The sequence below is a fragment of the Xenopus laevis genome, chromosome 6L, assembly GCF_017654675.1.
Source record: "Xenopus laevis strain J_2021 chromosome 6L, Xenopus_laevis_v10.1, whole genome shotgun sequence".
In the NCBI taxonomy this organism is placed as follows: domain Eukaryota; kingdom Metazoa; phylum Chordata; class Amphibia; order Anura; family Pipidae; genus Xenopus; species Xenopus laevis.
The window spans coordinates 104362005-104389813 of NC_054381.1; the positions used below are offsets into that span (position 1 = coordinate 104362005).

The 27809-nt window shown below is 38.2% G+C and overlaps 1 protein-coding gene across 1 annotated transcript in view; it reads right to left on the minus strand.

Annotated features, from left to right (window-relative positions):
- Positions 1 to 27004, minus strand: part of galr1.L (galanin receptor 1 L homeolog) — a 90207-nt gene extending 63203 nt beyond the window's left edge. Inside the window, exon 1 of the mRNA XM_018267841.2 lies at positions 25705 to 27004. Within this exon, the coding sequence (XP_018123330.1) occupies positions 25705 to 26376 (672 nt within the window). The 5' untranslated portion in view covers positions 26377 to 27004. The remainder of the gene's footprint in view (positions 1 to 25704) is intronic.
- Between the last annotated feature and the right edge of the window lie 805 nt (positions 27005 to 27809).

A 27809-nucleotide genomic window follows, 5' to 3' on the forward strand; every position in this document is an offset into this window, starting at 1 on the left:
AAAGGAAAGAAACAGGCAGTCGAATACATAGAACACACCCGCACTGGGGACATGGGGACCTACCTATCTCACTATTAGGTATGCCACTGACTGTCTAACTAGTCCTTTTGATAACACAGTCTAAATCAACTCTGGAAGGGGTTAAACAAGGCACAGTTCAGTTCAGTTCAAATGGAATGTCCCTTCCCAAGAGCTCTTATTTCCCCAGGTAGCACTACTTTTCCCAATGTACCTCTCCCTTTGGAGAGGTACACGAACAAGACCTGTCCTCACACACAGGCCCCATACTTGTAGCCTTGCCAATATCCTCCCTTGGGTGGCTCACTCAACAGGGAGCTCTCAGAGGCAGTCACAATGGAGGCAGCTCTGCAGCATGGTCAGTCGCAACAGTGGCACCTTTCACCTTCTGCACCTCTAGCAGCTTGGCAGGGAACAGGATTGTCTGTTTCTTCACTCTTAGAGCACCACAAATGAGCATCCTGTCTGAACTCCTGGACAGGCTCACACACAGGGTGGCTCTAACAGGGTGCTGAAGCAGGGGCTCTCCATGCATTTGGCTCCAAACCCAATCTCTTCCTGGATCCTCTTCATTTTCCCAGAGGTCCTCTGGGGCTTTCAGTCAATCAGTTACTTCCCTGCCTGTAACCGTGCTCAGTGATATCACAGGCAGAATAGGGTGAAGGCTTGTCTAATCCCCTACAGTAGATTAGGTAGGAGGAAGAATTCTTTTTAATAATGTGCAGTTTCCTGATCCATGTGTTTTATGTTAATGTTATGTTAACCATCTCTCTGTTACTGTTACTGTAGCAATGTGTGAGCATATAGCAGCATCCAGAGGCAGAAATGGCTGGGTTGCACAGGAAAGTGCTGAATTGGGTTTGTACATGGGATCAATGGGAAAGACAAGCAAAATGTGGTGATCACTACCACAACGCTCCAGCTGAGGGCTCACTGGAATATACTAACGTTTCTGTGTCTGTATAGAAGACACAGAAACGTTAGTATTCAATATATCAGATACAATGTTAACACCTAAACAGTGTTACAAAAAGGCCTATCCTTTAGTCCCACTAGCAAATGTGATACATTTGAATTAGATGTTGATTTGCAGAAATTATATCGTAATTTACGCCTTAAACGACATTTTTCTAAAGTACCATGTATATCTGACAATGTTTATAGCCATGCGGGGGTAGGCCACTCTCAGTTGTCCTTAAAAAACATGGGGCTACGTAATAAAAGTTATTTTACACCATCGACTACAGATAATGTTGTGGAGGCCTATATTAAATTGGTACAGAGTGATATTGAAACTATGAAACAAAAAATTAAACGTAAACCTTAATTTAATAGTAAACCTAATCTGTCTTATCAAGAGAACAAATGTTTGCAAGAATTGGTTAACAATGACAAACTTATATTTAAACCTGCTGACAAAGGGGGCGCCCTGGTGATAATGAATAAACAACAATATATGGATGAAATTATGTTACAACTTTCGGATACTACTGTCTATAACAAAGTTAATTCTGATCCGTTAACATCTATACAGCAGTGCATCCTGGACAAAATCCTTGATGCGAAGGAGACAGGTGTAATAGATGAAGAAATCAAACAATTTCTCATCAAGGATAATCCTATTACCCCTGTCTTCTATATTTTGCCAAAAATTCACAAGGATCCTAAAAATCCACCAGGACGCCCAATTGTAGCAGGTACAGATTCGGTGTTATGCCCATTGGCTATTTTTTTGGACAAAATATTACAACCCCTGGTACAAGACACTAAATCTTATGTGAAAGATACTACACACCTTTTGAACATATTGGAACAAATTACATTACCTAATGATAACATCCTGTTAGTCAGTTTAGATGTATCTAGTCTGTACACTTCTATTAACCATGAGTCAGGGATTGCAGCGGTTAATTTCTTTTTGAACAAAACAGACTATTCATCTACACAAAAAAAGTTTTTTCTGGATTTGTTGGAGATAGTATTACATCAAAATTATTTTCTTTTTGAAGACAATTTTTATATACAGCAGAGGGGGACAGCCATGGGCAGTAATGTAGCTCCCGCCTACGCTAACTTATATATGGCCCATGTGGAAGAATCTAATGTTTATGATAACTCTCTCTTTAAATCCCACTGTATCCTATATATTCGATATATCGTTGATTTACTATTACTATGGGATGGGGACAGTGAGAGCCTCATGACCTTTTATCATTTTCTGAATAATATAGAGGAGACTTTAAAATTCACAATTAATTATGATTTGACATATATTAATTTTTTAGATGTGAAAATAGCAAAAGATGCTAATCATCTCAAAACTCGTTTATACAGAAAGATAACTGACAAGAATAATCTATTACACTATGACAGTTTCCATCCAAATTCCCTTAAAAATTCTCTTCCTATATCGCAATTCACGCGAGTTAAAAGGATAGTGAGTGATCCAGGGGAATGTGACAATTCCTTAAATGACATGATGTCACGATTTGACAAACGTGGGTACCCTCGAAAGACACTCACTAATTGCTTAGAACAAGTCCAACAACACAATAGACAAACCTTGCTAACCAAGCAACAGGATAGACGGGATGATAATAAGAGACTTGTATTTGTCAGTCGTTACAACACAGCTAGTAGACAGATTGGCACGATCATTCACAAACACTGGCATATTTTACAGTCGTGTCTTCCAGAAGTTCAAAGTTTCAATCTACCACCAATGCTGGCCTATAAAAGGGCAAGAAATCTAAGGGATCGGCTAGTTAAAGCTGATGTGGGCAGTCAGAAGCCCCAGAGGGGACCTTTTCTACAAAATCCTAAATTTGGCACTTTTCCCTGCCTTCATTGCAGTCAGTGTAATTCAGTAATAAAAGGGAGCACATTTCATCATCCACATTCTGGCAAACAATACAATATCAAACATTATTTCACGTGTGAATCGTCCTTTGTGGTGTATTTATTAAAGTGTCCATGTGGCCTATTATATGTGGGGGAAACAACACAAAAAATCAAAGATCGTATATCTAAACATAAATCAACGATTCGTACAGGACAAACTGCCCTACCCGTACCCGCACATTTTCAAAAATCTGGCCACATAGCGAGTCAGTTAAAATATCAAGTGATTGACACAGTCCCAATACCCAGAAGGGGAGGTAACAGACTACTGGCCTTACACAAACTAGAAATGCAATGGATCCATAGACTAGACACAGTGTGGCCACGGGGTCTAAATAAGGACTATACACCAGCAATGTTTATTTATCAGTAGGTATGCAGTCTTTTTGTACATAACTGTATCTTGTTAAATATGTCTATATTTATGATTACTAAAGATATTTTCTCTTTTAAGGCCATTGAACAGAGAACAATCTGAAGACCAGTACCAGCACATGATCTACATACCCTGAAATGCTATGAAAGAACGGGGATTTGATGCGGTAGAGGTACTAACCCTGAGTCTCAGATTGCTGTATTTTTAACAAATGGTTTCAAATTTTGTAAAAATTTTTTATCACATTTTGTAAAAAAAAATTTTTTTAAATTATATTTACACTATCTAATTTCACTGACATTTTAACATTTATTAAGATACATGGGTTTGCACAAGGTGTCTGTATGATGGATATTTTTTTGATTATAATTTTATGATAGAAGTGGAACACATTAGATCTGCAAATGTTTAACAGATGTGGATGTATGTTAACAAATTGTTAATTGGATAATTTCCTATTCCCTCCCACTTGGTTGTTACACCACCCCCTTCGCCTTGATTGTAACTCTAGGCTTGAGAAAGGGCCCCGTGCGGCCCGAAACGTTGCCATGTTTTTGAAGTCTGCAATGAGCCAATAAAAGTCACTTTTTGCATTATCAAAACTGAATTGTGTGCTACAGCTACTTTGGACTTTGTTGCAATTATACTGGCTCTTCGCAGGGGGCCTTGTATGCTGTCTAGCACCAGATACCTGAAAAGGTGGATGGAGTAACAGGTGAGCACTCTAATTTTTGTGTGGAATATAGTAAATGACCATATAATAGCTGATATTGTTGGATGAAAATGCAAGGATCAGGTTCCACGTAGCTTCAGAGTATAGAATAAAGATTTGGGTTTTGGTACTTGCAGCAATTTGAAGTAGTTATTTTTACTTTTGAATGTCTGAAAAGTGTTTGTGCAATTTCTTTGTCTTCAGTGTATGAATGTTGCTTGTGATGGATCAGCATTAAGCAGGTAATACTAGAATCATATTATCAGCAAATAAAGGCATTACACTTGAACTGGTCACTGGCAATATACAGTAGACCCATAATGCTGCCCCCTTATAGCCAAATGTGGTTGAAACATCTCTATAAAATCTTTGAAATTTACAAAGTTGAATCTTACCAATGATTGTATGGTTTTAAAAAGTAGTTTATCTGCTTTCTAAAAAAGAAAGAAATGTATACACCACAATTTACTACTGAGAAAAATACTACTGAGACAACTAACCCATTCCACGAGCATGAAAAAAATGACATTCCACTTTTATAGTCTTTTCTGCTGTATGTTCCTGTTGTTTTGGTTTGACATATGCACTATAGCAGGGATTCCCAACCTTTAGAACCCATGAGCAACATTCAGAAGTAAAAGGAGTTGGGGAGCAACACTAGCATGAAACATGTTCCTGGGGTGCCAGATAAGGGCTGTGATTGGCCATTTAGTAGCCCCTATGTGGATTGTCAACCTACATTGAGACTCTGTTTGGCAGTACACCTTGTTTTTATGCAACTAAAACTTGCCTCCAAGCCTGGAATTCAAAAACAAGCACCTGCTTTGAGGCCACTGGGAGCAACATCCAAGGGGTTGGAGAGCAACATGTTGCTCGCGAGCTACTGGTTGGGGATCACTGCACTATAGTAACAAAAATCTTCTCTTATTTCGATGTAGGAGATTCCTACTGGTCAAGGGAGAACCCCCTGCATCTGTGGTAGCAGAGAGCCTGAAAAATAAGGACTTCTTTAAGATGAATTTCCCTGAGGTAGGAGAACACCTCAGTAAAAGTTGGTGAAATGGACCCTGTGAATAAGGGATGGATGGTGCGACACTAGCCCCTGTTAAATCAAACTTTATGAGACCTTTTTAATAAAACACAATTAATCTAATTTTTTTCTGAAAACAAATTAGACAAACTCCCTTCCATGAATCAAACTCATTTTTATTTTGCTCCAAAAAAGTCGGAGCAAAAAAACGATCCGACAAAATCGAGCGTCAATCGAGCGTACGATTGACGCTCCCAAAAATGTATTTTACTGAATTCAACTGCGAAAACTCGAAATTTATCGGATGAAAACTCCAACTTCATTGGATTGTCCAGTGCAGATCACGATGTCAAGAAACAACTTATGGGACATCTGCCATTGACCAGAAAAAATAGAGGTTTAAAAAATGAGCCCCTAAGAGTTGGGGTAAGGTAGAGGATAACTAAAGTGGAAATTTCCTTTGAGACATCACTGTAAGAAACAGTATGCGGAAATTGGATTCCTGGTCTTTGTCCACTACACGTGAAATGACTGCTATTACTGAGCCGCGACTGTATCCATTAAGGAGCCTGTGTATGTGTTATAAATAACTTAGAAGAATATGATCAGAAATGAAATCCCAGGCATGTTTTTTTTTAAAAAAAAAAAAAAAAAGAATCACTGGCAGCAAAGTTATTGAGGACAGTAACAAAGTGTGTATATCAGCTTGGATACCCACCCTCCAAAACTACAGAAGGACCATTGACAGAGAGATTCACATGTTCTTAATCATTTTAAGAACTGCAGGCTTTTTTAACATTAAAGGGATACTGTCATGGGAAAATTTTTTTTTTACAAAACACATTAGTTAACAGTGCTGCTCATATATGGCCAGCTACACTGGGAGCTCCCTCATGACTGGTGCTTTTGTGATAGGAGAGTATAAATATTGTTACAGATGGTTATCTAAGAGAAATAGGTACAGGACTTATTCTGTTACATTTGCTGTCTGAGACATCAGTCCCCTCCTGCTTATCCCTGCTGTTCTTGGGACTTGGGACATAGTTATACTATCTGCACTTAAAGTTTCCAGTGGCAACAGATTTTGACACCACGTAAAATATGGCCTAAGGCAAAATTTCAAAAGTATTTATTTTTCCTAGGGGCACTGGCCAATTAATTATAACAGCAAGAATCCGGCATTGTATGGTTTATAAATCTCTAAGCCTGCAACCCTGCCAAAATATATGTGAGAGAACTGAAATCATCAGACTATGACCACAAGAGCAAGCTTTAGGCACTATCACTGGAAACGGCAAGTAGCTGCCAAGTGGTTCCAGTATGAAATGCCAAATCAGCATAAATATCATTTACAAAGAACCAGGTAAGAAGGAAGTAAGCGCAGGAGCACTAAGGGGTGCAAGTTCATGTCCCATAGTGTTTAAAGTTTATTTTGCTCGACGTATATGACAGAAGAGCATTAGGAAATATTTCTTAGGGTGTTAGGGTCCTTTAATCTATGTAACTAGACTGAAATGAGCAGTTCATCATAGGCTTCTCTTCTTCTGTGCTGTTCTAACACCCTGTCCCGTTTTTATCCTACAAAATCCCAGTAATGATGCACTACTCAGCTTAAGTGTCAAAGAGTAAATGTTTTATGCAGTCTATCATTTTAACCCCTATAGTTATACAATGATATGAGAACTTTTCAAGGTCGCTGTTTGCTAATACAACATTGCCAAAAGAGAGACAGACAGGCAGCCATTGTAAACCTATAGGTAAAAGTGCTGAAGTGCAGAAACTCCCAGGTTCCGATAGGTAATAGAGCCTACACCTGTACTATTTATTAATATACAATTATCAGTTTTTCAGTGGAAAACCTTCTATTGGTAGCTTTCTTAAAAAATATAGAACATAATTATAATGGTGAGCACCCACATTGTATATGTTCTGACTCAAGCATATTCCCTGAGCTCAGAATCAACGTATTCCCTTTTTCCTATTATAACGGTAATACCACACTGTTGATTTAGTGCTAGCATTTCTATAAGCCACCTTTTACCAGCTCAATAGACTATTCTTGCAGTATTACATTTAATGCTTCTCTGAATTGTAGGGAAAAAGTTCCAATATCAATTACATTGATAGCTATCCCATCTATGTACTAATTTAAAATATCTTTTTGAGTTGCCGTGCGAAATATCAAATGAATGTGTATGTCTTTCTTTTATGTGACTCTGCCCTTTATGAGAGATTGGTGAATAAACCCCAGTTTCTTCACTAATCAAATAAGCAACATTTTACAACTACAAACTGGTTTTTAAGTGCTGTTGTCAGACCTGGTCTGGTAGCAATTATCATCCTAAAATGTGCCAGTATTTTAAGTGATATTCCTTCCCACATGCTGCTAATGTTGATTATTCATTAACTATAATGAATGGCATCCATGGATACACATACTTGTGCCACTGCTTTCCTCCCAGAAAGATTGTGATATTCTAAATTCTAATTGACCATATCTATAAAAGGGTAAATAGAACATACTGGGTGAAGTAATTAAAAATCTTTTATTTGCACATATCTAGTAACCCACATCAACTAATCAGATGTTTGTTTTCAAACAGTTGACTAGTAAATTCTGTTGATTGGTTGCCATGACAAACTTATGACCATTTATTACATTAGCCCCTTAGTGTAACAAATATTCCAAATGTCTACTGTATATAAATGAACTGGATCTGGATTATTTTTTGGGGGGGGAGAATTTACTCTTCAACCCAATAAATATGTTTTAGGGTGTCCTGAGACAAGGATTTGGAATGTCACATTCACATTGTTAAATAAAACTTTAAACATAGGGAAAAAAAGCAGACTATGGTCTATCATACAAAGAGAAACACTGAACAAAGGTCCATTGGGTAGTGGTGGGTGGACATGTAGCGGGAAGTTTGCAATGGGGGTAGGAAAAGTGGGCTGTTAAGGTTGGAGCCCATGAGTCCTAGACCCCCCAGTTTGGTCCTGTACTTATTTTGTGAAGCTCAATTTTTTTCGATTTTCTTTTTCCCAAAACCCCTGAAAAAATCAGATTTTCGGGCTAAACCCACTGAAGACCTCAATAACTTCAATTTGGGATAGGTGTCTCTCCCATTGACTTATACAGAACCTCAACTGGTCTGAGATAATAAATCTTGAAAAAATTTAATTTTGCACCAAAAAACCTGACCAGAAAAAATTGAGGTTTAATAAATAACCTCCAATATCTAATCTTCTCAGCCTTTCTCGTGTCTGATATAATACTAATGAATCAGAGGAGGCTTTATGAAATGTTAAAATGTAAAACCATTTTGTAGCCTCACAATCATAGACATATATATGTAAGTTTGAAGTCTGTAGTGGGAAATCTACTAGAGTGTTTGCTAGCTGCAGCATTCAAGCATATGTTTTGGAGTAAAGAATCAGTTCTATGGAAGACTGATCACGTCGTCCAAATTTACTTGCATTTTTATAACATAATGAGCAGCAAGTTGGGCAGTGGTGTTGCAGCAGATGTGGTCTTAGTAGATCTTGCCAAGACATGCTATAGTGCCATATAAACATTTGTTTGGTCTTGGATGTGAGAATCCATGTTTTCCATAAACATCAAAACAGTTTCACAGGGTAACACAATGTAGCACAAAATAAAACACATACAAAATAAATCTGAGCTCTGCCTAAATAGGTAGCACTCCAGACAAAACCAGACTTTGTGAAAGACAAGGCATCATTTCAACACATGTTGACCACAATCTAGTCGGTTCTAGCTGCTGCTGCAACATTAGCCCTTCAGCTTAGAACTGAAGAACTGTCCCACTCCCTTCCAGCCAGACATCAGTCCCCTTTCCTACAGCTGAATACACATGTATTTCGGCAACCTAAGAAAAAATATGACAATAACCAGGATAAACATATTTTCTTCCATTTCTTTTGCTTCTATATGTATGGGATCAGTTATCTGGAAACCCTTTATCCAGAAAATTCCGAATTACGGAAAGGCCATCTCCCATAGACTCCATTTTATCCAAATAATCCAGATTTTTAAAAATGATTTCCTTTTTCTGTGTAATGATAAAACAGTACCTTACACTTGATCCAAAGTAAGATATAATTAATCCTTATTGGAGACAAACCCAGCTTATTGGGTTTATTAAGGGGCCCATTTACTTAGCTCGAGTGAAGGAATAGAGGAAAAAAACTTCAAATTTCAAATGGTTTTTTTGGCTACTTCGACCATCGAATGGGCTACTTCGACCTTCGAATCGAACTAAAAATCGTTCGACTATTCGACCAATCAATAGTCGAAGTACTGTCTCTTTAAGAAAAAACTTCAACCCCCTAGTTCGCCACCTAAAAGCTGCCAAAGTTAATGTTAGCCTATGGGGAAGGTCCACGTAGGCTTTCGAAGTATTTTTTGGTCGAAGAAAAAACATTCGATCGATGGATTAAAATCCTTCTAATCGAACAATTTGAAGGATTTAATCGTTCGATCGACTTCGATATTCGAAGTTGAAGGATTTAACTTCGACAGTCCAATATCGAGGGTTAATTAACCCTTGATATTCGACCTTAAGTAAATTTGTCCCTTAATGTTTAAACGATTTCCTAGTATACTTAAGGTATTAAGATCCAAATTATGGAAAGATCCGTTATCCGCAAAACCCCAGGTCCCAAGCATTTTGGATTGCAGGTCCCATACCTGTACTATTTAACTATGGATAGAAAGATGTAGGGATGCACCGAATCCAGGATTCGGTTCGGGATTCGGCCTTTTTCAGCAGGATTCGGATTCAGCCAAATCCTTCTGCCCGGCCAAACCGAATCCCAATCCTAATTTGCATATGCAAATTGGGGGCAGGGAGGGAAGTCGCATGACTTTTTGTCACAAAACAAGGCAGTAAAAAATGTTTTCCCCTTCCCACGCCTTATGCAAATTAGGATTCGGTTCGGCATTCAGCCGAATCTTTCGAGAAGGATTCGGGGGTTCGGCCGAATCCAAAATCGTGGATTCGATGCATCCCTAGAAAGATAGTGTCAGTTGTGTGTCCTCCAAATAGACTAGGGTTCTGCAGTACCACAGCATCCTGCATTGACTCTGATTATCTATTACCAAAAAATTAAGTACTGAGAGCAATATATTTGTTTGCTAATGGCAAAAGAATATGTAGAATGCTTTAATCCATTTAGGTTGCATCATTCATTGAAGGTGAAAAAAAATGGTGTTCTCTATATTTGGGTTTAAATAATTATTGGCTACTTATGCAATATACAAAACAATATACAACTTAAATAATAAGGGGCTAAATTAGATTATAACACAGCATCCAGGAGATAACAGACTATGTAGTATCAAAAATAGCACAAAATCATTATAGACCACTGAAATGAGAGTGTAATTCTTCTCATAAGACACTAGAAAGGAACCATCTACAGTATATAGCACTATTTATCTCTCCAGAATACAAATAGACATCAATGAAATACTCTAGATACAGTTAAAAGGAAAACAACTATATCTAAAAAGGAAATAGTGGATATTAATAGCAAAGAGTTACTTGGGGGTGCTATGTGATGGCAATAATGGGAAAAGCACTACTACAGATTTGCAGTGATCTTACTCTCTTACTCTCTAAAGACAGTTACTGCCTGTTGCAGCCCAGTAGTAAAATCTCTCTTGTTTTAAGATGTCTCAGGAAAAACCCAAATTATGGAAAGGCCATCTCCCATAGACTCAAATAATTCAGATTTTTAAAAATGATTTCCTTTTTCTCTGTAGTAATAAAATAGTACCTTGTACTTGAGCCCAACTAAGATAACATTTTTCCTTATTGAAGGCAAAATAATCCTAGGTATGGCAATTCAAATTATGGAAAGACCCCTATATGGAAAACCCCAGGTCCCAAGCATTTTGGATAACAGGTCCAATATACCTGTTGCAGGTTAGCTTAAAAAAAGGTACAATTATATGTTTCAAAGTAACCCTATGAAAAAGTTTGGGAACCCCCCTCTTATTTCTTTGGCGTTTTGTTATCATTGGCTGAGCTTTCAAAGTAGCAACTTCCTTTTAATACATAATATGCCTTATGGAAACAGTAGTATTTCAGCACTTTATTACAGATGCAGACCAGCGATTCAGAAGATGGGTCCTGCAAGTTCCGCTGTGGGGGGGGCTCCTTTAAAAGGTTAAATGAGCTCCACAAGCCGTTAGATTTAGACATTACAGCATGTACTTTGTGCCTTCAAACCATGATGACCCCAAACTGGTGTTACCAGAGAGGCTAAGGCCGGATGCCAATAGGGACCTACTTCAGAGAAAATTACGGCATTCTCAATGTCATTGGGCCACTGTACCTCTACATTGGTCTCTTTTGTAGGGTTATGGTTGGTTATTAACAGGGTTGCAGTTTAAACTTTTCTTTTATATCAGGCATGTCATTATTTCCAGTTCTCTTACACACAGAAGGGGAATTAGCCAGATGCCAGAACCAATTAAAAGCCTAATTTGAAATGATTTCTTATTAAATGTTAGTAAATAAACCGAGGAAGAAATCCAGTTACTGATTCAGATACAGAGGGTTAACGCCTAAATAAATCTTTCATCATGCATCTCAGATATGGAACTGAATATTTTTTAATAATCTGCTGTTAAAAGATAATTAAGATGGGATCAGTAAAAGCTTCTATGCCCAGTTCAATTATTAAAATATAAGATGAATACAGAAAATAATCCTGTTTAGAGAAATCCCCAGAATACAAATTGTATAGGTAAAGAACTAACAACAATTTACACTTTCCATGTGACAGGTGCTCAGTGAGTCAGTGACAGGTGGATCCCATTCTTTTAATTATTATAGACAGGGAGCTGCATCAATACTATTGCTTTCTTGACAGCAAAGATTATACACTATTTACACCAGTTCCTGTCCAAGTGGAGCTTACAAGCTAAAGGGGTTATGTAATAATAGACACTAAAGTTCTATTACCCCCAAATGTAATAAAAGGTACAATTCGTGTTTTTGGGTTGTCAACCCCAAACTCACTGATTCAAGTTTTTTTTTAAATTAGAAACCATTGAGTTGTGAGTTCATTCAAGTTCATTTGAGGTATATAGAACTCTTAGGGGGTAGGCACTAAGTTTGCCCAGGAGCAGTAACCCATAGCAACCAATTAGATGTTTATTTTTAAACATGTGACCAGTAAATACTACGTGCTAATTGCCTGCTATGGGTTACTGCTTCTGGCAAACTTAGTGCCTATCCCCTAAGAGTTTTATATACCTCAAATGAACTTGAATGAACTCACAACTCAATGGTTTCTAATTTTAAAAAAAACTTGAATCAGTGAGTTCGGGGTTGACAACCCAAAAACATGAATTGAGCACGTTTTTGGCAGGAAAAAACTCGAATTGATTGATTATTAGGGCAAAACCCTCTGAAAAGAACTCGAACATCATGTAGTCTATTAACATCTTCAAATGGTTTAAAGGACCTCTGCCGTTGACTTCTACTTAAGTTTTCTTTAAAATACGTGAAAACTTCGAGTTTTTGTAATGAAAATGTGAATTTAACCAAAAAAAATAAACTCGAAAACTTGAAGTTTTGTGGAAAACACAACTCGAACCTTAATAAATGCCCCTAAGTTTGCCCAGGAGCAGTAACCCAATGCAACCAATCAGATAAAGCAATTACTGGTCATCTGTTTAAAAGCAAAGATCTTATTGGTTACTTTTAGTTACTACCCCTGGACAAATTTAGTGCCCTTATTTGAGGACATGTGTTTATCAGATACACACATAATGTGGTCATTATCATAAACCTGCCTGTATTGGGGGTAAAAGGAAAACTATACCCCTTAACCAATGTAGGTCTCTATAAAAATATATTACATAAAACAGCTCATATGTAAAACCCTGCTTCATGTAAATAAACAATTTTCATAATAATATACTTTTTTAGTAGTATGTGCGATTAGGTAATCATAAATAAAATAGTGCTACGCAATATGTTGGCGCTATATAAATACATATATATATCTAAATACATGTTAATAATAAAAAGACAATTGTAGGGATGTAGGAATTTTTTTGCCTTGTATCGCCGCAAAAATGACGCCCATAGATTTGTATGGCGTCATGCGTAAAAAAAAGACGCGCATCAAAAAAATTTTGCTGCACGACAAAAATGTTTTGACGCCCATAGACTTTAATGGGCGTCGGCGACATTTTGCTGGCAAATTTTTGGCGAAACGAAACAGGTCAAATTCGCCCATCCCTAGACAATTGCCATTTTAAAAAATAAGGGCCGCCCCCCCCTGGGATCGCATGATTTACGGTGCACACAAACAAACCATACATGTTAGGTCGCATGAGCCAATTAACAGACAGAGTTGTGTCTTTGGCTTCCACACTTCTTCCTGTTACAGTTAGAGTTGTAGTATTTCTGGTCAGGTGATCTCTGATCAATCTAACTGCACTGGTGGTGCTGGTCTCCCATTGACCCGGTCAGGTGAGCTCTGATGCAGAACAGAGACCATCACGAAATGGTGGTTCAAGGCAAGAGATGTAAAAGGACAATATTTGCTTAACTACATTCCAGTTTGATAAGATTCTTTAATATGCCACTTAATTTGATATAAACAAGTATTCATTTTGGGGGTATAGTTTTCCTTTAAGTGTGGGAGGAATATACAATACCCATAGGAAACCCATAGATATGGGAAGAATATACAATCTGCCTGCAGGGTGCTGCATCCATTAACCTAATACTAAAAAAGTTAAAGCTTATTGTTTGAGTCTGCAAGTGTTTTTCTTAGTGATTGTATTTCTTTTTTCCTTTCTGGCATGAAGCAACAACCTATCTTGCTCTAGCACATGTAGTTATTTTGGGCATTTTGGTCACTTCATCCAACACCACCACATCAAAACAAAACATCAAAACACCTCCGGTGATGGCAATGAAGCCACATCTTGAGTACATTGCTAAAGAATGAACATAATTATATGTATTTTTAGACAAGAATCACATGCAAATTATTCACACAAATATTTCCCTTGAGCCCCAACTGATATAAAGAATGGACATTTGTAGGCTTTCCAACGCTGCTTTTGAGTGCGACAAATATATTCCTGGGAAAAGCTATGGCTCATTTATAAACACAAGCACAACTGTAAATCATAAAACTGCTTGCAATATTGTGCATTTATATTCTATTTACATGGATATGTTCAGTAAATCAAACAATGTACCACTATACCATACCAAGCCCTTAAAGTCATGTGACTTTGTCTTTTTTTTAACAATATTGTTAAATTGAGACTTAACAGAGATGATGCCACAGAAACAATGATTTCTAGATAGCAATGGATATCATTTAGTGAAGTACTGTATGGGACCTTTTATCCAGAATGCTGGGTTTTCCGGATAAGAGATCTTTCCATAATTTTGATCTCTATTCTTTAAATCCACTAAAAATGATTTAAACATTAAATAAAACCAAAAAGAATGTTTTGACTTCAATAGGGATTAATTATATCTGAGTTGGGAGTTAGTACAAGATAAGTTGCGTTTTATTATAACAGAGAAAACAGAAATCATTGTTAAAATTGTGAATTATTTGATTAAAATGGAGTCTATGGGAGATGGCCATAACGTAACTTTTTGGATAACAGATTTCCAGATTAGAGATCCCTTACCCACAGTTTTAGAGCAATACCTGTATGCAAATATATAAGATGGCTCAAGGTATTTCTACTTACAATATACAATATATGTGACTTCACTTGAAGAAGAATAATGCAAATAACCAGCTATGAAATATACAATTCATACACGGCATATCCAGTTTAAAAATAAGGGGTTTTTTTTGTACGCTACTAACCCCTATCAAGTAATAGCATTTTACTAGCATTACAATTGTGTTTCCTCCGTGTGGAATGCTTTGCAGAAAGCACATATGACTACAATCACATATTTAGAATGCCATTCTTTAGACCGGGAGTTCTCAGAAGGCAAATTGCTGGTGACTTGTATATACAAACACCGCTCTTCTGATACAATGCCTTATATATAAGTGATGTTCACTCATACAACTCTGTTTCATTTCTTTCTTTGTAATGCATTAAAGGAGAACTAAACCTTTAAAATGGCATATTTATATACCGAACTTACTGCACCAGCCTAAAGTTCCAGCTTGTCATTAATTAATTGTAATTAATAATAATCCAGGACTTCAAACTTGTCACAGGGGGTCACCATCTTGGAAAGTGTTTGCAACACTCACATGCTCAGTGGGCTCTGAACAGCTGTTGAGAAGCTAAGCTTAGGGGTCGTCACAAATAATTAAGCAGAAAATGAGGTTGGCCTGTAATATAAGCTGATGATACAGGGCTGGTTATTAAATTCTGATGCTAGTTGCACTGGTTTCTGAACTGCCATGAAGTAATTAACTATATAAATTACTAATCAGCCTAAAGGTGGCCATACACGGGCAGATAAAGCTGCCGATATCGGTCGTTTGGACCGATTTGACAGCTTATCTGCCCGTGTATGGGGGTTTCCGACGGGTCTTCCCGATCGATATCTGGCCACGATATCGATCGGGAAGGTTGGATTTTTACCCGACCGACACGTCGGAGCCGCTTAGCGCATCGTAATTAGATCGTTCGGCCATACGGCCGAATGTTCGAATTACCCCCGATATAGCCATGCAGTTAATGGCATATCGGTGACAGATCCGCTTGTTTGGCGATGTCGCCAAACGAGCGGATCTTGGAGTCTATGGCCACCTTTATATTGTGACATTCGTATTCTATGTGTACTGTATATTTTGAGTAGGTCTCTAAGTTCATGGGAAGCTCCTGGGGCATCTTCTAGTTCCATGCTTCTAACTTCTATCGTCGGATCGGGGGGCGCATCGCTAGTGCAGTGAGCGATATTGTGTTTAAAAAAAACGAAATTTGGCCTCCCCTGGTTACTGGCCTCACCTTGCCTCATGGCAGGAGCTGCCCTGAGAGGCACAGATCGTTACTGCTAAAGTGCAGGAGGGGATTTGCATTTCCGGTGCCCCTAGGTCGGCTACAATTTTTCTGCTCCGCCCCCCCCCCCCTCCGTGCGCAGGCGTGCATGCATGCACGCACACTCGTACACTTCACTTGCACTAAGAAACTGTAGGCATTTTTCCATGGGCGCAGTGCATTTGAAGATGGTGCAGGCATGCCACCCCTGAAATCGTGCCACAAATCCGGGCCAGCTAAAGGGTTGTGATTGCCTTCGTCCAAAACATAATATACAACATTTCTAGCCTACTTCTTTAGTTAAGCTTTTGTTCTCCTTTACTGTTCCATTATCTATGGTTCTGTATCACTTGCGTTGGTAGCAAAGCACAGATTTTTGTTTACAAGCCTACACACTTTGGCAAGAGTGACTTATTGAAAACAAATAAGGAATAAATTGATCTCGGCGCTTTTATCTTCACTTAAAGGATAAGTAAACCTTTAAAATAAGTGAATGTGAGGGTGCTATTCTAAGAACTTGCAATGTACATTAATTATTTATTTATTTTTTATTCCAAGATATTAAGGGATACATATACCGTTAATATGAATGAGTTTTGTTACAACAGTGCTACCTGCTGGTCTTTTTCCCACCAGTCTGACCCCCAAGTAGTCAAGGAAGTTGTCAGGAGAAAGAAAGAGGCTACTCAGATGTTCTTCTGCTACGGGAAGAATCTCATCTTTCCTAAGCAGAAGAACATTAGAGCAGCCTCTTTCTTTCTCCTGACAACTTCCTTGACTAAGCAGGTAAACTGGTACAGTGTTGCCCTTAAGTAGAATTCTTCAGTATCCCAACACCTTGCTTCCATCCAAAAGCCAGCAATATAGAGATTCAAATGTAGGCGTGGATACAATCAAGCGCAGGCGAATCTGCTGCAAAAGGTGCCTTTATTCATGAATACAACATGTTTCGAGCTCTTGCTCTTTATCAAGTGTATATTAGTCAAACAGTGTTAAATACAAAATGCCCCTCCCACCAAACCTCTGTAACTGCTGTGAGGATTTGCAGCCTAGCAGGCTCAGGTAACACAAGTCCATAGCAAGCCCATGTTAATTTCTTCATGCAGAGCTTCAGTTGCTGTGAAAAGCTGCTCATCAGACATGAATAAAGGCACCTTTTGCAGCAGATTCGCCTGCGCTTGATTGTATCCACACCTACATTTGAATATCTCACTTCCTTGACTTCTTGGTGGTCAGACTGGTGGGACAATGACCAGCGGGTGGCACTATTGTAACAAAATGCATTTATATTAACAGTACGGGGCCCATTTACTTAGCTCGAGTGAAGGAATAGAAGAAAAAAAACTTAGAATTTCGAATGTTTTTTTGGCTACTTCGACCATCGAATGGGCTACTTCGACCTTCGACTACGACTTCGAATCGAACGATTTGAACTAAAAATCGTTCGACTATTCGACCATTCGATAGTACTGTCTCTTTAAGAAAAAACTTCGACCCCCTAGCTTGCCACTTAAAAGCTACCAAAGTCAATGTTAGCCTATGGGGAAGGTCCCCATAGACTTTGCTAGCTTTTTTGGTCGAACAAAAATCGTTCGATCGATGGATTAAAATCCTTCAAAGGATTTAATCGTTCGATCGAACAAATAGCGCTAAATCCTTCGACTTCGATATACGAATTTGAAGGATTTAACTTCGACAGTCGAATATTGAGGGTTAATTAACCCTCGATATTCGACCTTAAGAAAATTTTCCCCTACATGTATCCCTTAATATCTTATAAAAGAAAAAATTAAAGAATAAACAGAAAATAAATAATGAATGTAAATGACAAAAGAGTTTAGAATAGCACTCTCGTCAATTTGACATTCACTTATTTTAAAGATTTACTTATCCTTTAATAAAGTTCAATTATTTGGGTGTCTGGTATTGTATCTAAAGTCTTACAGAAATAATGATATATAAGCTAAATTACTATCTTTAAAACAGAGACCAGTATAATATCTGGAATCTGTGAATCTACTGACACTTTTTCCAATATGTACACAAACTGAAGTATATAATATAATATTATGGATCTTCATTCCATTCTGCACATGGGGGTCCACGCCTCATGAACAGTGTACGAAAACTGGCACCATGACAAAAAAAATGATTTTCCAAAGTCAGATGGCATGGTCTTGTGTAGATAATTATAAACCTTAAAATTGCTGCAAATCATGTGTACATATTACTCACAAAAAGGACATTTATTCCAAATGCAGAAACCAACACTGATACATCATTCCGATGTTGCCCATGGCTTCTTGCTGGGTACAATGAATGTCTCTGGTTAAGGATCTCTTTGTTCCATTATTGTACATCATTATTTACTGATCGCCTGCTTCCAACTTTATATTCCATTACTGCATTTAACTATCACTTTACAGCCAGTGAGTTATGAGAACTATAAAAATATCCCGATCGATGCTGTTTTTCAAATTGGAACGTCTATTTCTAACTTCCACTTGACTGGGTAAATGTTCATCCAAAATTGAAAAGGATCTGTCTTCCGTGAATAAATTGTGTTTGGCTTTATTTCACTCCTGTTTAATGTGGATTTATTCTGAAATCAACATAAATGTTTTACTGCTGTGTGCCATTGAGGCAGTTTTATATCCATTAAACTGTGTCATGAAGGGATGGATACTGTATGTGGACATTTGATGGAAATATATGAATGCATGAAAGATATATGTAGGGGTTGTGTGGCCTATTTTAGTGGCAAACTCTTACCATAATGGAATGCAATGGTTATTTTTATATTTCATAGTATCAAGTGGTTCCTAAAATATGTGATCTTAAATTAATGTTGCAATTATTTCGAATGTTTTTATTTTCTAACTCTTGAAATCGAATTGCTGATTGGTTGCTGTGGGCAACATCACCAGTAAGGGCAGGGGCACACGGCCAGATTCAGGGAGATTTAGTAGACAAATCGACTCTTCTGTGGGGCAACAATCTCCCCGAACTGCCTTCCCCCTGCCCTATAATTAGAAAACTCCTGCACCAATGCACTGGCGGCATTTTGATTTCCGATGTCGCCCGAAGTTGCCTCACGAGGAAACTTCAAGCGACTTTGGAAATTGAAGTTTGGGAGGATTGTCGCCCCACAGAACATAGCGATTAGTTGCCAGGCGACTAAATCTCCCCAAATCTGCCCGTGTGCCCCTGCCCTAATGCTTCATTCCACTTTATACACACCGTGATGTCAATGTATGTAAATATTTTATGGGACCTCATTATTTTAGGCTTTTTAGCCTACAGTTCTTCAGCTTTTTTCAACAGCATGGGGTTCTGGGAGCTGTGGAGCAATAATAGCTGAAAACTGCCTTAAAGTGATACTGACACTAAGGAGCTCATTTATTCAACCTCAAATTTATATGGTTGAGGTTTTAAAAGTGGAAAACTCAAAATTTTCATGGAAAAAAACTTGAATTTTTAGAGATTTTTTATACCCTAAAGCTGCTAAAAATGTGAATCCGAAAATACTCCAAACCTGTTGAGGTCAAGTTTAAGTCAATGGCAGATGTCGCTGAACTTGACATCGCAATCTGCCCTGGATAATCTGATAAAGTCAGGGTTTTCGTCCGATAATCTGAAAAAGTGTTTTTGCAGTAACAATTTGATAAAGGTGAGTTTTCGGATTGCCAGTCGCACGACATGAATTGACTTTTGATTTTCTCGCAACGTTTTTTTCGCACCAACTTTTTCAAGAAAAGTGATTGATAAATGAGTTCAGTTTGTGGAAGTTTGGTTGACTTTGTTTTCATAAAAAACTGAGATTTATTAGAATTTTAGTAAATAACCCCCTAAAGGACTACTAATACTAACATGAATGTACATTAAGGGGCAGATTTATCAACGGTCGAAGTTAAAAACTTTTAAATTTCGAAGTAATTTTTGGGTATTCCGACCATCGAATAGTCCAACTTCGAAGTTGAAAAATACTTCGAAATTCGAAGGTCGAATTTTTTTGAAGTACTGTCTCTTTAAAACTTCGACGTTGACCATTTGCCACCTAAAAGTGCTATTTTGGCCTATGGGGGACCTCCTAGAACCTGTATGGAGGCAATTGGGGGAGTTTGGGAGATCAAAGTTCGAAGTTAAAAAAACTTCGGTCGAAGTACGATTGTACGATTCGAAGTAGGCCGAATTTGGCCCACTTCGACCCCAAAAAACTTCGACCTCCATTCGATTGGTCTTTTTGAATTCGAAGTTTGACGTTTTTTTAAGTTCGACCTTTGATAAATATGCCCCTAAAAGTTACCTATAGGGCGTTGATGGTTTTTCACTGATAGTTCTGCTTTTGTAAGTAATTTGTACTTGAAGTTCCTAAACCTGACTGTTTTGCCAACCTGACTGTCCATTCTCAAACTGTCAGTTGGACTACTGATACACAAATATGGCAGCATCCTCATATAGGGATTTGGGGGATCAGATAGGTAATGTTAAAGCATTGAGCAAATACTTGCATGCTATTTCTAATTTTGTCATAAAAGACAATGTTATGATAGATGTAAAAAAGGTTTAATTTCTGGTGTCTGTATCTCTTTAATAAATGTAGCTCCATGCCATGCACTATTTGAGCCTAAAATGCATAATATTCCTGAATGCTGTCTACTAACAACAGCTCTTGTCCTACTATTCCGATTACGCCAGAGGGATGTCCTTACTAGGATAATACCCAGTGTCGGACTGGGACACCAGGGGCCCACCAAAAAACCTTAGACCAGGGGCCCACCCTCAGTACTATTATTCTTCCTCTCCTCACTCAACCTCTATTCTCCTAGTTTAGATCACAAACTATAATCTATTATTCCACCTATTTAGCTTCTTTGTTCTCATATAAATAGGGAAGGGCCCACTGACACCCTGGCCCACTCTTCCTGGTATCCCGGTGGGCCAGTCCGACACTGATAATACCCATAATACCCACAATGACACAGGTGTTACCTGCATCACCTGAGAAATATTTGTGATACATTATAATACTTTCCAATTCTCTTATGACTTCACTGATACCTATGAGGGGCCCAGGGTAGTGGGGTAGTGCCCCTCTGCTTGAAATGACCCCACCATAGTATAGATGGTTATACCGCATAACCCTCTAAAAATTTGAAATTATACATTTCCATCGTACAGTTTCAATCTGTTGCTGAACCACCTTTCCAGGACACACCAACAGCCAGAGCTGAAGTAGTAATTCAACAACAGAAGGAGCAGCAAGTAACTGACATCAGTTACTTATATTTATATTAGTTAATGATAAATGTGATGACATTTTAATTTTTCCATTTTACCAAGGATATTCTCTAGCCATTCTTATCCCTAAGACATCCCTATGTAGAATGAAGGTGAAAAAATGGCAGCCTTTACTGTAATACAGGCATAGGATCTATTAACTGGAAATCCATTACCCAGAAATCTATGAATTACAGGAAGGCCATTTCCCATTTTTAACAGTTAATTCTCATTTTTGAAAATTATTCCTTAATTCACTGTAATAATAACACAGTACCTTGTACTTGATGGTAACTAAGTTGCATAAATTCATATTGGTGTCAAAACAACCCTATTGGGTTTATATAATGTGCAGGTGCAGATGTAAGCTTTAAAAAACTTTAATGCAAATGTAACCTGTAAAAAGTGTAGAAGAAATAAAGCCAACATCATGTCTTCTTGGCATGTGGCCCAGTTGTTCCATGGCACTACGCCCTATGCATTTGTTACTCGCACATGGCTACCATACTGAGCGCAATCATTGGGGCAGATATACTAAAGGGTGAAGTGGCCGTCGCTAACAAAATTCCCGTAGGGACATCGCCAATTTACAGTGCAGTTTGTCTCCCTTTCGCCAGGTGCCTTTTTTGCTCAGAACAATCGTTACACCACAAATGAACTAAAGTTTGAAATTTACAGAACTCTTTCGCAAAAATTTCCTTCACCACCAGACCTGGCGAACTGATAAGATGAAGCTACTTCTTCCTCAATCGTATGTCAGGGACATCATAGTTGAAGTAAAAGTTGTAACTATTAAAAATGTTTTTTCAACATTTTTTTTTTCACCATTTGAGGGGCATGCCACATTTTTTATAGGGTGGGCTCATGTCTAGGGCATTAGAGGATCTCTATAGACTATAGTTTTTATTTTGCTTCCTTGAACATTCTCAATAAGTGGCCACTTCAAGCATTTGCACCAACATCTCAAATAAAGTCATATATATGACCTATATGAACCCGCCCTATTCAAATTGACCTAAGCGTAAGTGTGAAAATGAAGTTTCGCTAGGCAGAAATGAACATTAGTGAAAGTTCGCTTTGAAATGCTCACACTAATGAATTAACGCTAGCAAAATGTCACCCGTGTTCGGCTGCAGAGACGCATTTTAGTGAATTAGCGTAGTGGTATTTGCACCTGGCGAAGTGACGCGAAGTGTGGTGAAGCATTCGCAGGTGAAAATTCGCCTTTTAGTGAATATGCCCGATTGTCCTGACCCTTCTGTAGTTGTAAACAACCCCCCCCCAAAGTTCTGTTGACCCTTATACAAGTATCTATATACAGAAACCCATTATCCAGAAAGATCCAAATTAAGGGAAGGTTCATCTCCCATAGACTCCATTTTAATAAAATAATTCACATTTTTAAAAATTATTTCCTTTTTATCTGTAATAATGAAACAGTACCTTGTACTTGATCCCAACTAAGATCAAAACAATCTTATTGTGTTTAAATCATGTTTTTATGTATTTTAATAGATTTAAGGTATGGAGATCCAAATTACAGGAAATACCTCTTATCTGTAAAACCCCATGTCCTGAGCATTCTGGATAATAGGTCCCATGCCATTTGCAGCAATATAAAGCACTGCGTACCTTGTCAGCTCTATATAAATAAATGATGATGATAATATCACTTTTCTATTAATACATAGTAATACATCCCAGGTATGGGATCCCTTATCCGGAAACCCGTTATCCAGAAAGCTCAGAATTACGGAAAGATCGTCTCCCATAGACTCCATTATAATGAAATAATCCAAATTTTTAAAAATGATTTCCTTTTTCTCTGTAATAATAAAACAGTAGCGTGTACTTGATCCAATCTAAGATATAATTAAACTTATATATTGTACTTATTCAGACCAGTTATGTTCAGTAACAAAATTCATTAAATAATGGTGAAAGGTAGATATCTGAATGTAGATTTGAGGTCATGAAGGTGTTTCACACGCCGAGAATTATGCATTGGATTGTGTATTTCTGGAGATTTTTTTTTATATCTTTTGGATTGGGATAAAGAGGGTTTAGCTGGCTGAACCTGATGGACTTGTATTCTTTGTAACCTCACTTTCTGAATGAATTATTGACATGAACTTTGAGGAGAGGTTGCATAAACATAGCAGGTATCTTCTACAAATCCCATGCAATAGTAATACTTTGCGTACTCAAGGATAGGCAGAGTACATTTCACATTAATATGGACGTGCTCCTGGAACACTAAGCAAGAAGATGTATATTCATTTATACTTGTACTCCATGAGGGATCATTAGAAAATAGCATGCCAGATGTAAATGCACTGGCCTGCAGTCTATGTGTCCTTATTCACAGGTTAAGTAAAAAAAAAAAAAAATTAAAAAATAAAACTTAAAGCAACAGGTCTTCTTTTTAGTCAATAGGAAACGTCCTTTCAGAAGGACATTGTCATGTCAGAGTTGTGCCAAAAGCAATAAAGCCTATACTAAAATTGCTCTACATTCAGTTAGCAGAGCTAGAAGAAAAAAACATTCATCAAACTATTAGATGTTTAACAAATGAAAGAAAGTAGCCAAGAAACTGGCATTACGCTGACCTTGTCAGCTCTTCTGGGAAACAGAACCTGCTCCTATAACTGATGGATGTTAAATTGTATCTTGTTTTGTAAGGTCTCCCATCATTATTTGTTTGTGATGAAGGGAGATGCCACACATCATGAACAGAGCCATTGTCTGCTGAGATAAGGATGGAATTGTGTATCAATGAAATTGTTCCCTGTGTTTTAGTGCTAAAGGCTGGGAATTCTGAGCCATGGTCTGATATATACACAGCATTAAACAAGTGCAGAAAGGTAAGAGGCACAGCCAGAAGGCAAAAGCAACACCTGGAAACACAGAGCAAGAGATCAGTATATATTTATAAAATACATATCCTTGGTTAATGTTTATTTACAGTTCCATATTTGTACAATGATGTTGTTACTAGTATTTTTACTAGAGAGATCAATTATGGACTTGGATACCCAAAGTATAGATACAGCCAGAACCAGCTTTGGACTATTTTATCCAAAGACACACAAAACTACCTACTGAGTTACCGGTATCAGTATATAATCATTACTAGCTACTGGATCATTTTATCCATATGCAGAGTTTTCCAATACTTACTATGAAGTAATACTGTATGTCATGAGACAAATACTATAAATGGACTTTTATATTCAAAAATTATCATTGAATTCTAATTATATAACCATTAGGGATGCACCGAATGGTTCGGCATTCAACCAGGATTCAGCCTTTTTCAGCAGGATTCAGCCGAATCCTTCTGCCAGGCCGAACCGAATCCGGATCCTAAGCGGGTAGGGAAATCGCATGACTTTTTGTCATAAAACAAGGAAGCAAAAATGTTTTCCCCGTTGATTTGGTTCGGTATTTGGCCGAATCTTTCGCAAAGGATTCAGGGGTTCGGCCGAATCCAAAATAGTGTATTCGGTCCATTTCTAATAACCATAAAAAAAATAATTATAGGCTACAGTACCCACTATGGACAATTATCCAAGGATAGCTGATACTTCTATCAACTACATAGGTAGCCACTATTAATTATGGACCACTATATTTAGAGTGTCAACAGTAATTGTTAAATGTTTTACCCAGAGGCAGACAGTTCTTGTACTTAATTTGTTCTATAAAATTCAGAGAATTATGTCATAAAAAGGAGCAATGTTTTCTACAGGTCTATTGCAACCAATCAGCAGTGTAACATTTACCACTTGTTTAAAAGCAAACATATTATTAGGTGCTATGGGTTAGTGGACCTAGACAAATTTGGGGGCGTCCGATACAGATTATAGTGCATTATACCCAGGCACAGCCAATAGCAACTTTGTACCATTGATATTAAATCCAAATTACAGGGTATTATACCAAGAGAGACAATAGTACATATTGTCCATGATATCAGATACAAATTATAGTGAATTATACTCAAGGAGAGCCAATAGGAACTTTGGACCATTATATCCTAGGTAACAATACAGTGCATTAAAGCCAGGGCAAGGCAAAAGAAAATATGGACCATTATATACTATGATATCTAATATAAATGAGCATTATAGGTAGGAACAGCTAATAGTAATATGTACCATTATATTCTAAAATATTCAATGCAAAGTACAATATGTTGTATAACCAAGAATACCAACTCTATCATGAGATATCCAGTAATAACTACTATTTATAACTGCTGAATCTCCTATTAGTGTTGCAGGACCAAAAGCTTGAAATCATGAAAGCCACATCCCCAGGTGATCCCACCATGTAAATGATGTAGTGGAATATTCCCTTACCTTGGCATAGCAAAAGGAAATAAGAAGAAGAGGGAGCAGGTATCCAAAGACAAATGTGCACACTACATAGACCCTTTTATGCTGGGCATTTGGCCAGGATTCCCAACAGAAAGTCTGGTTGTTCTTATAGACCAAGCCCTGGTTGTAGGCAACTGGAGAAGCCATGGCAATGGAGAGGATCCAGATGACAATGACTCCCAGCAGGGCATTTCTGGACACCCTGATAGCAGAGGACCTCCTGGAGTGGACTATGGCCACGTATCTATCCACCGACATGGCAGAGAGAGTGAAGATGCTGACCAACATGGACACGGTGAAGAAGTAATGAATGAACTTGCAGATGAAGGCTCCGAGCACCCAGGTTGGCAGGACATAGACAGTAGACTGGAAAGGGATACAGAAGAGCAGATAAGCCAGGTCTGCGATGCTCAAATTCAGGATGAAGATGTTGGTGGTACTACGTGGCTTCCCGGGTTTGTTTCTTGCCAGCACCGTGATCACCAAGGAATTACCCAGCACCCCTAGTGCGAATATTATCCCGAACACAACCAGAGTGATAACATTGTCAATGCCAATTCCCAGCAATGGTTTTACACCCGATTGCTCTTCTAAACTATCTGGGTCCATCACAAGCCCGTCGCTGTCGTTCCGGTCTTCGGTGGTTTGATCCATCTTCTCTTTATCTCGTATCAACTGTACAATACGCGCGACTATATTGGCGTAATTGCGTGCGCCAGGCAAGTTACCGTGCGTAAAGTTGGCAGGTCTGGTCGGTATGCGGGCAGCGAGAAGCTAACAAGTGGGAGCGTGCAGCAGCGACAGCACACACTGTATGAAGTTTCTTGCGACTGTCCATGAGATGGAATAGAGGAGGGAAAAGAGGAGGGTGTTCAGCTCGTTTGTGTTAGTTCCTTTCTACTCCAACTGAGCCAGACGCTCTCTTTAGCTTCTTCTGCCGCTGACGCCTGTTGAACGCAGAGGAAAACTACTTGCGATCTTCTGTGCCTTGCCCCACAAATCCCTCTGTCCAATCACTCGCAGTCTACTCTACATTAGCTGCAGGCACCGGCAATTTCCAAAGTGTCATGCGCGACTGCCAACAAGCTTCATTTCCTCCCAGCCACCCCTCATAATAGCACCAATTTTCCCCATTTAATGCAACGTTAACTTTTACTGTAGCTTGAAATCCAGTTGTGGCTGCTGGAGAACAGGAGTCTTGGCTTTTGCTTGTTTTGCACACATTCCTTGTTCATTTATGCAAACCCACGTTTATAGGTGCCCACTATTACCTGATTTCTATTAACTAATAACTATATGTCTGGTTAACTGCCAAAGTTAAAGGGGAAGTAAACCCCCAAACAATTTAAAGTACATGTGATTCTAAGCAAGTTTGTTTTACACATTAATAATGATTAATTACATCATTTTCAGTGGTTTTAACATTATGTCACAATTATTCAGAGTAGTACCTGTCCCTTTCTGTTCTCTGCACAAAACTGTGTAGCAGAAGCCCCTAAGAAGCATACAAAGCTCACTTCTGCTACTGCTGGGTCACTGTGCAGAAACAGATAGATACCGCCTGTAGTAACAATTACATTTCAAATAACTTTAAAGGGGACCCGTTACCCAAAAAAACTATTCCAAATCCTGTTTTAAGGCATTAGTCAAGCAGAATGAACTTTAATGACACTATATAAATTATATGTTTCCTTCAGTCTGGGAATTCATAATTCTAGCAAGCAGGCAGGAGCCATTTTGGGGACACTGTTATTAAGGCAAGTCTTGCATCATGTCAGAATCTTGTTTGTGCACCAGAATGGGGGACCTGATGTCCATCCCCATGCACTGGCTACACAATTAAATGGTGAAGAGAGAGGGGGAATGTGTGGAGAGCAGTGACATCTAGGAAGCGTTGAATGTTAAGTGAAAGTAATTGCCTGCCCCGCCTGTATGCCTGAGGCATAGAGGAGGGGCAGGCAATATTTGATTGACAGCTGAGATTTTTAATTGAGTTTACAACAGCTATGAATGCTTTAATAAAAAAAAAGAATTTTGGATTTCATGTTTCATTTGAAAAGGACTTTTATTATACAGTTTTTTATGTC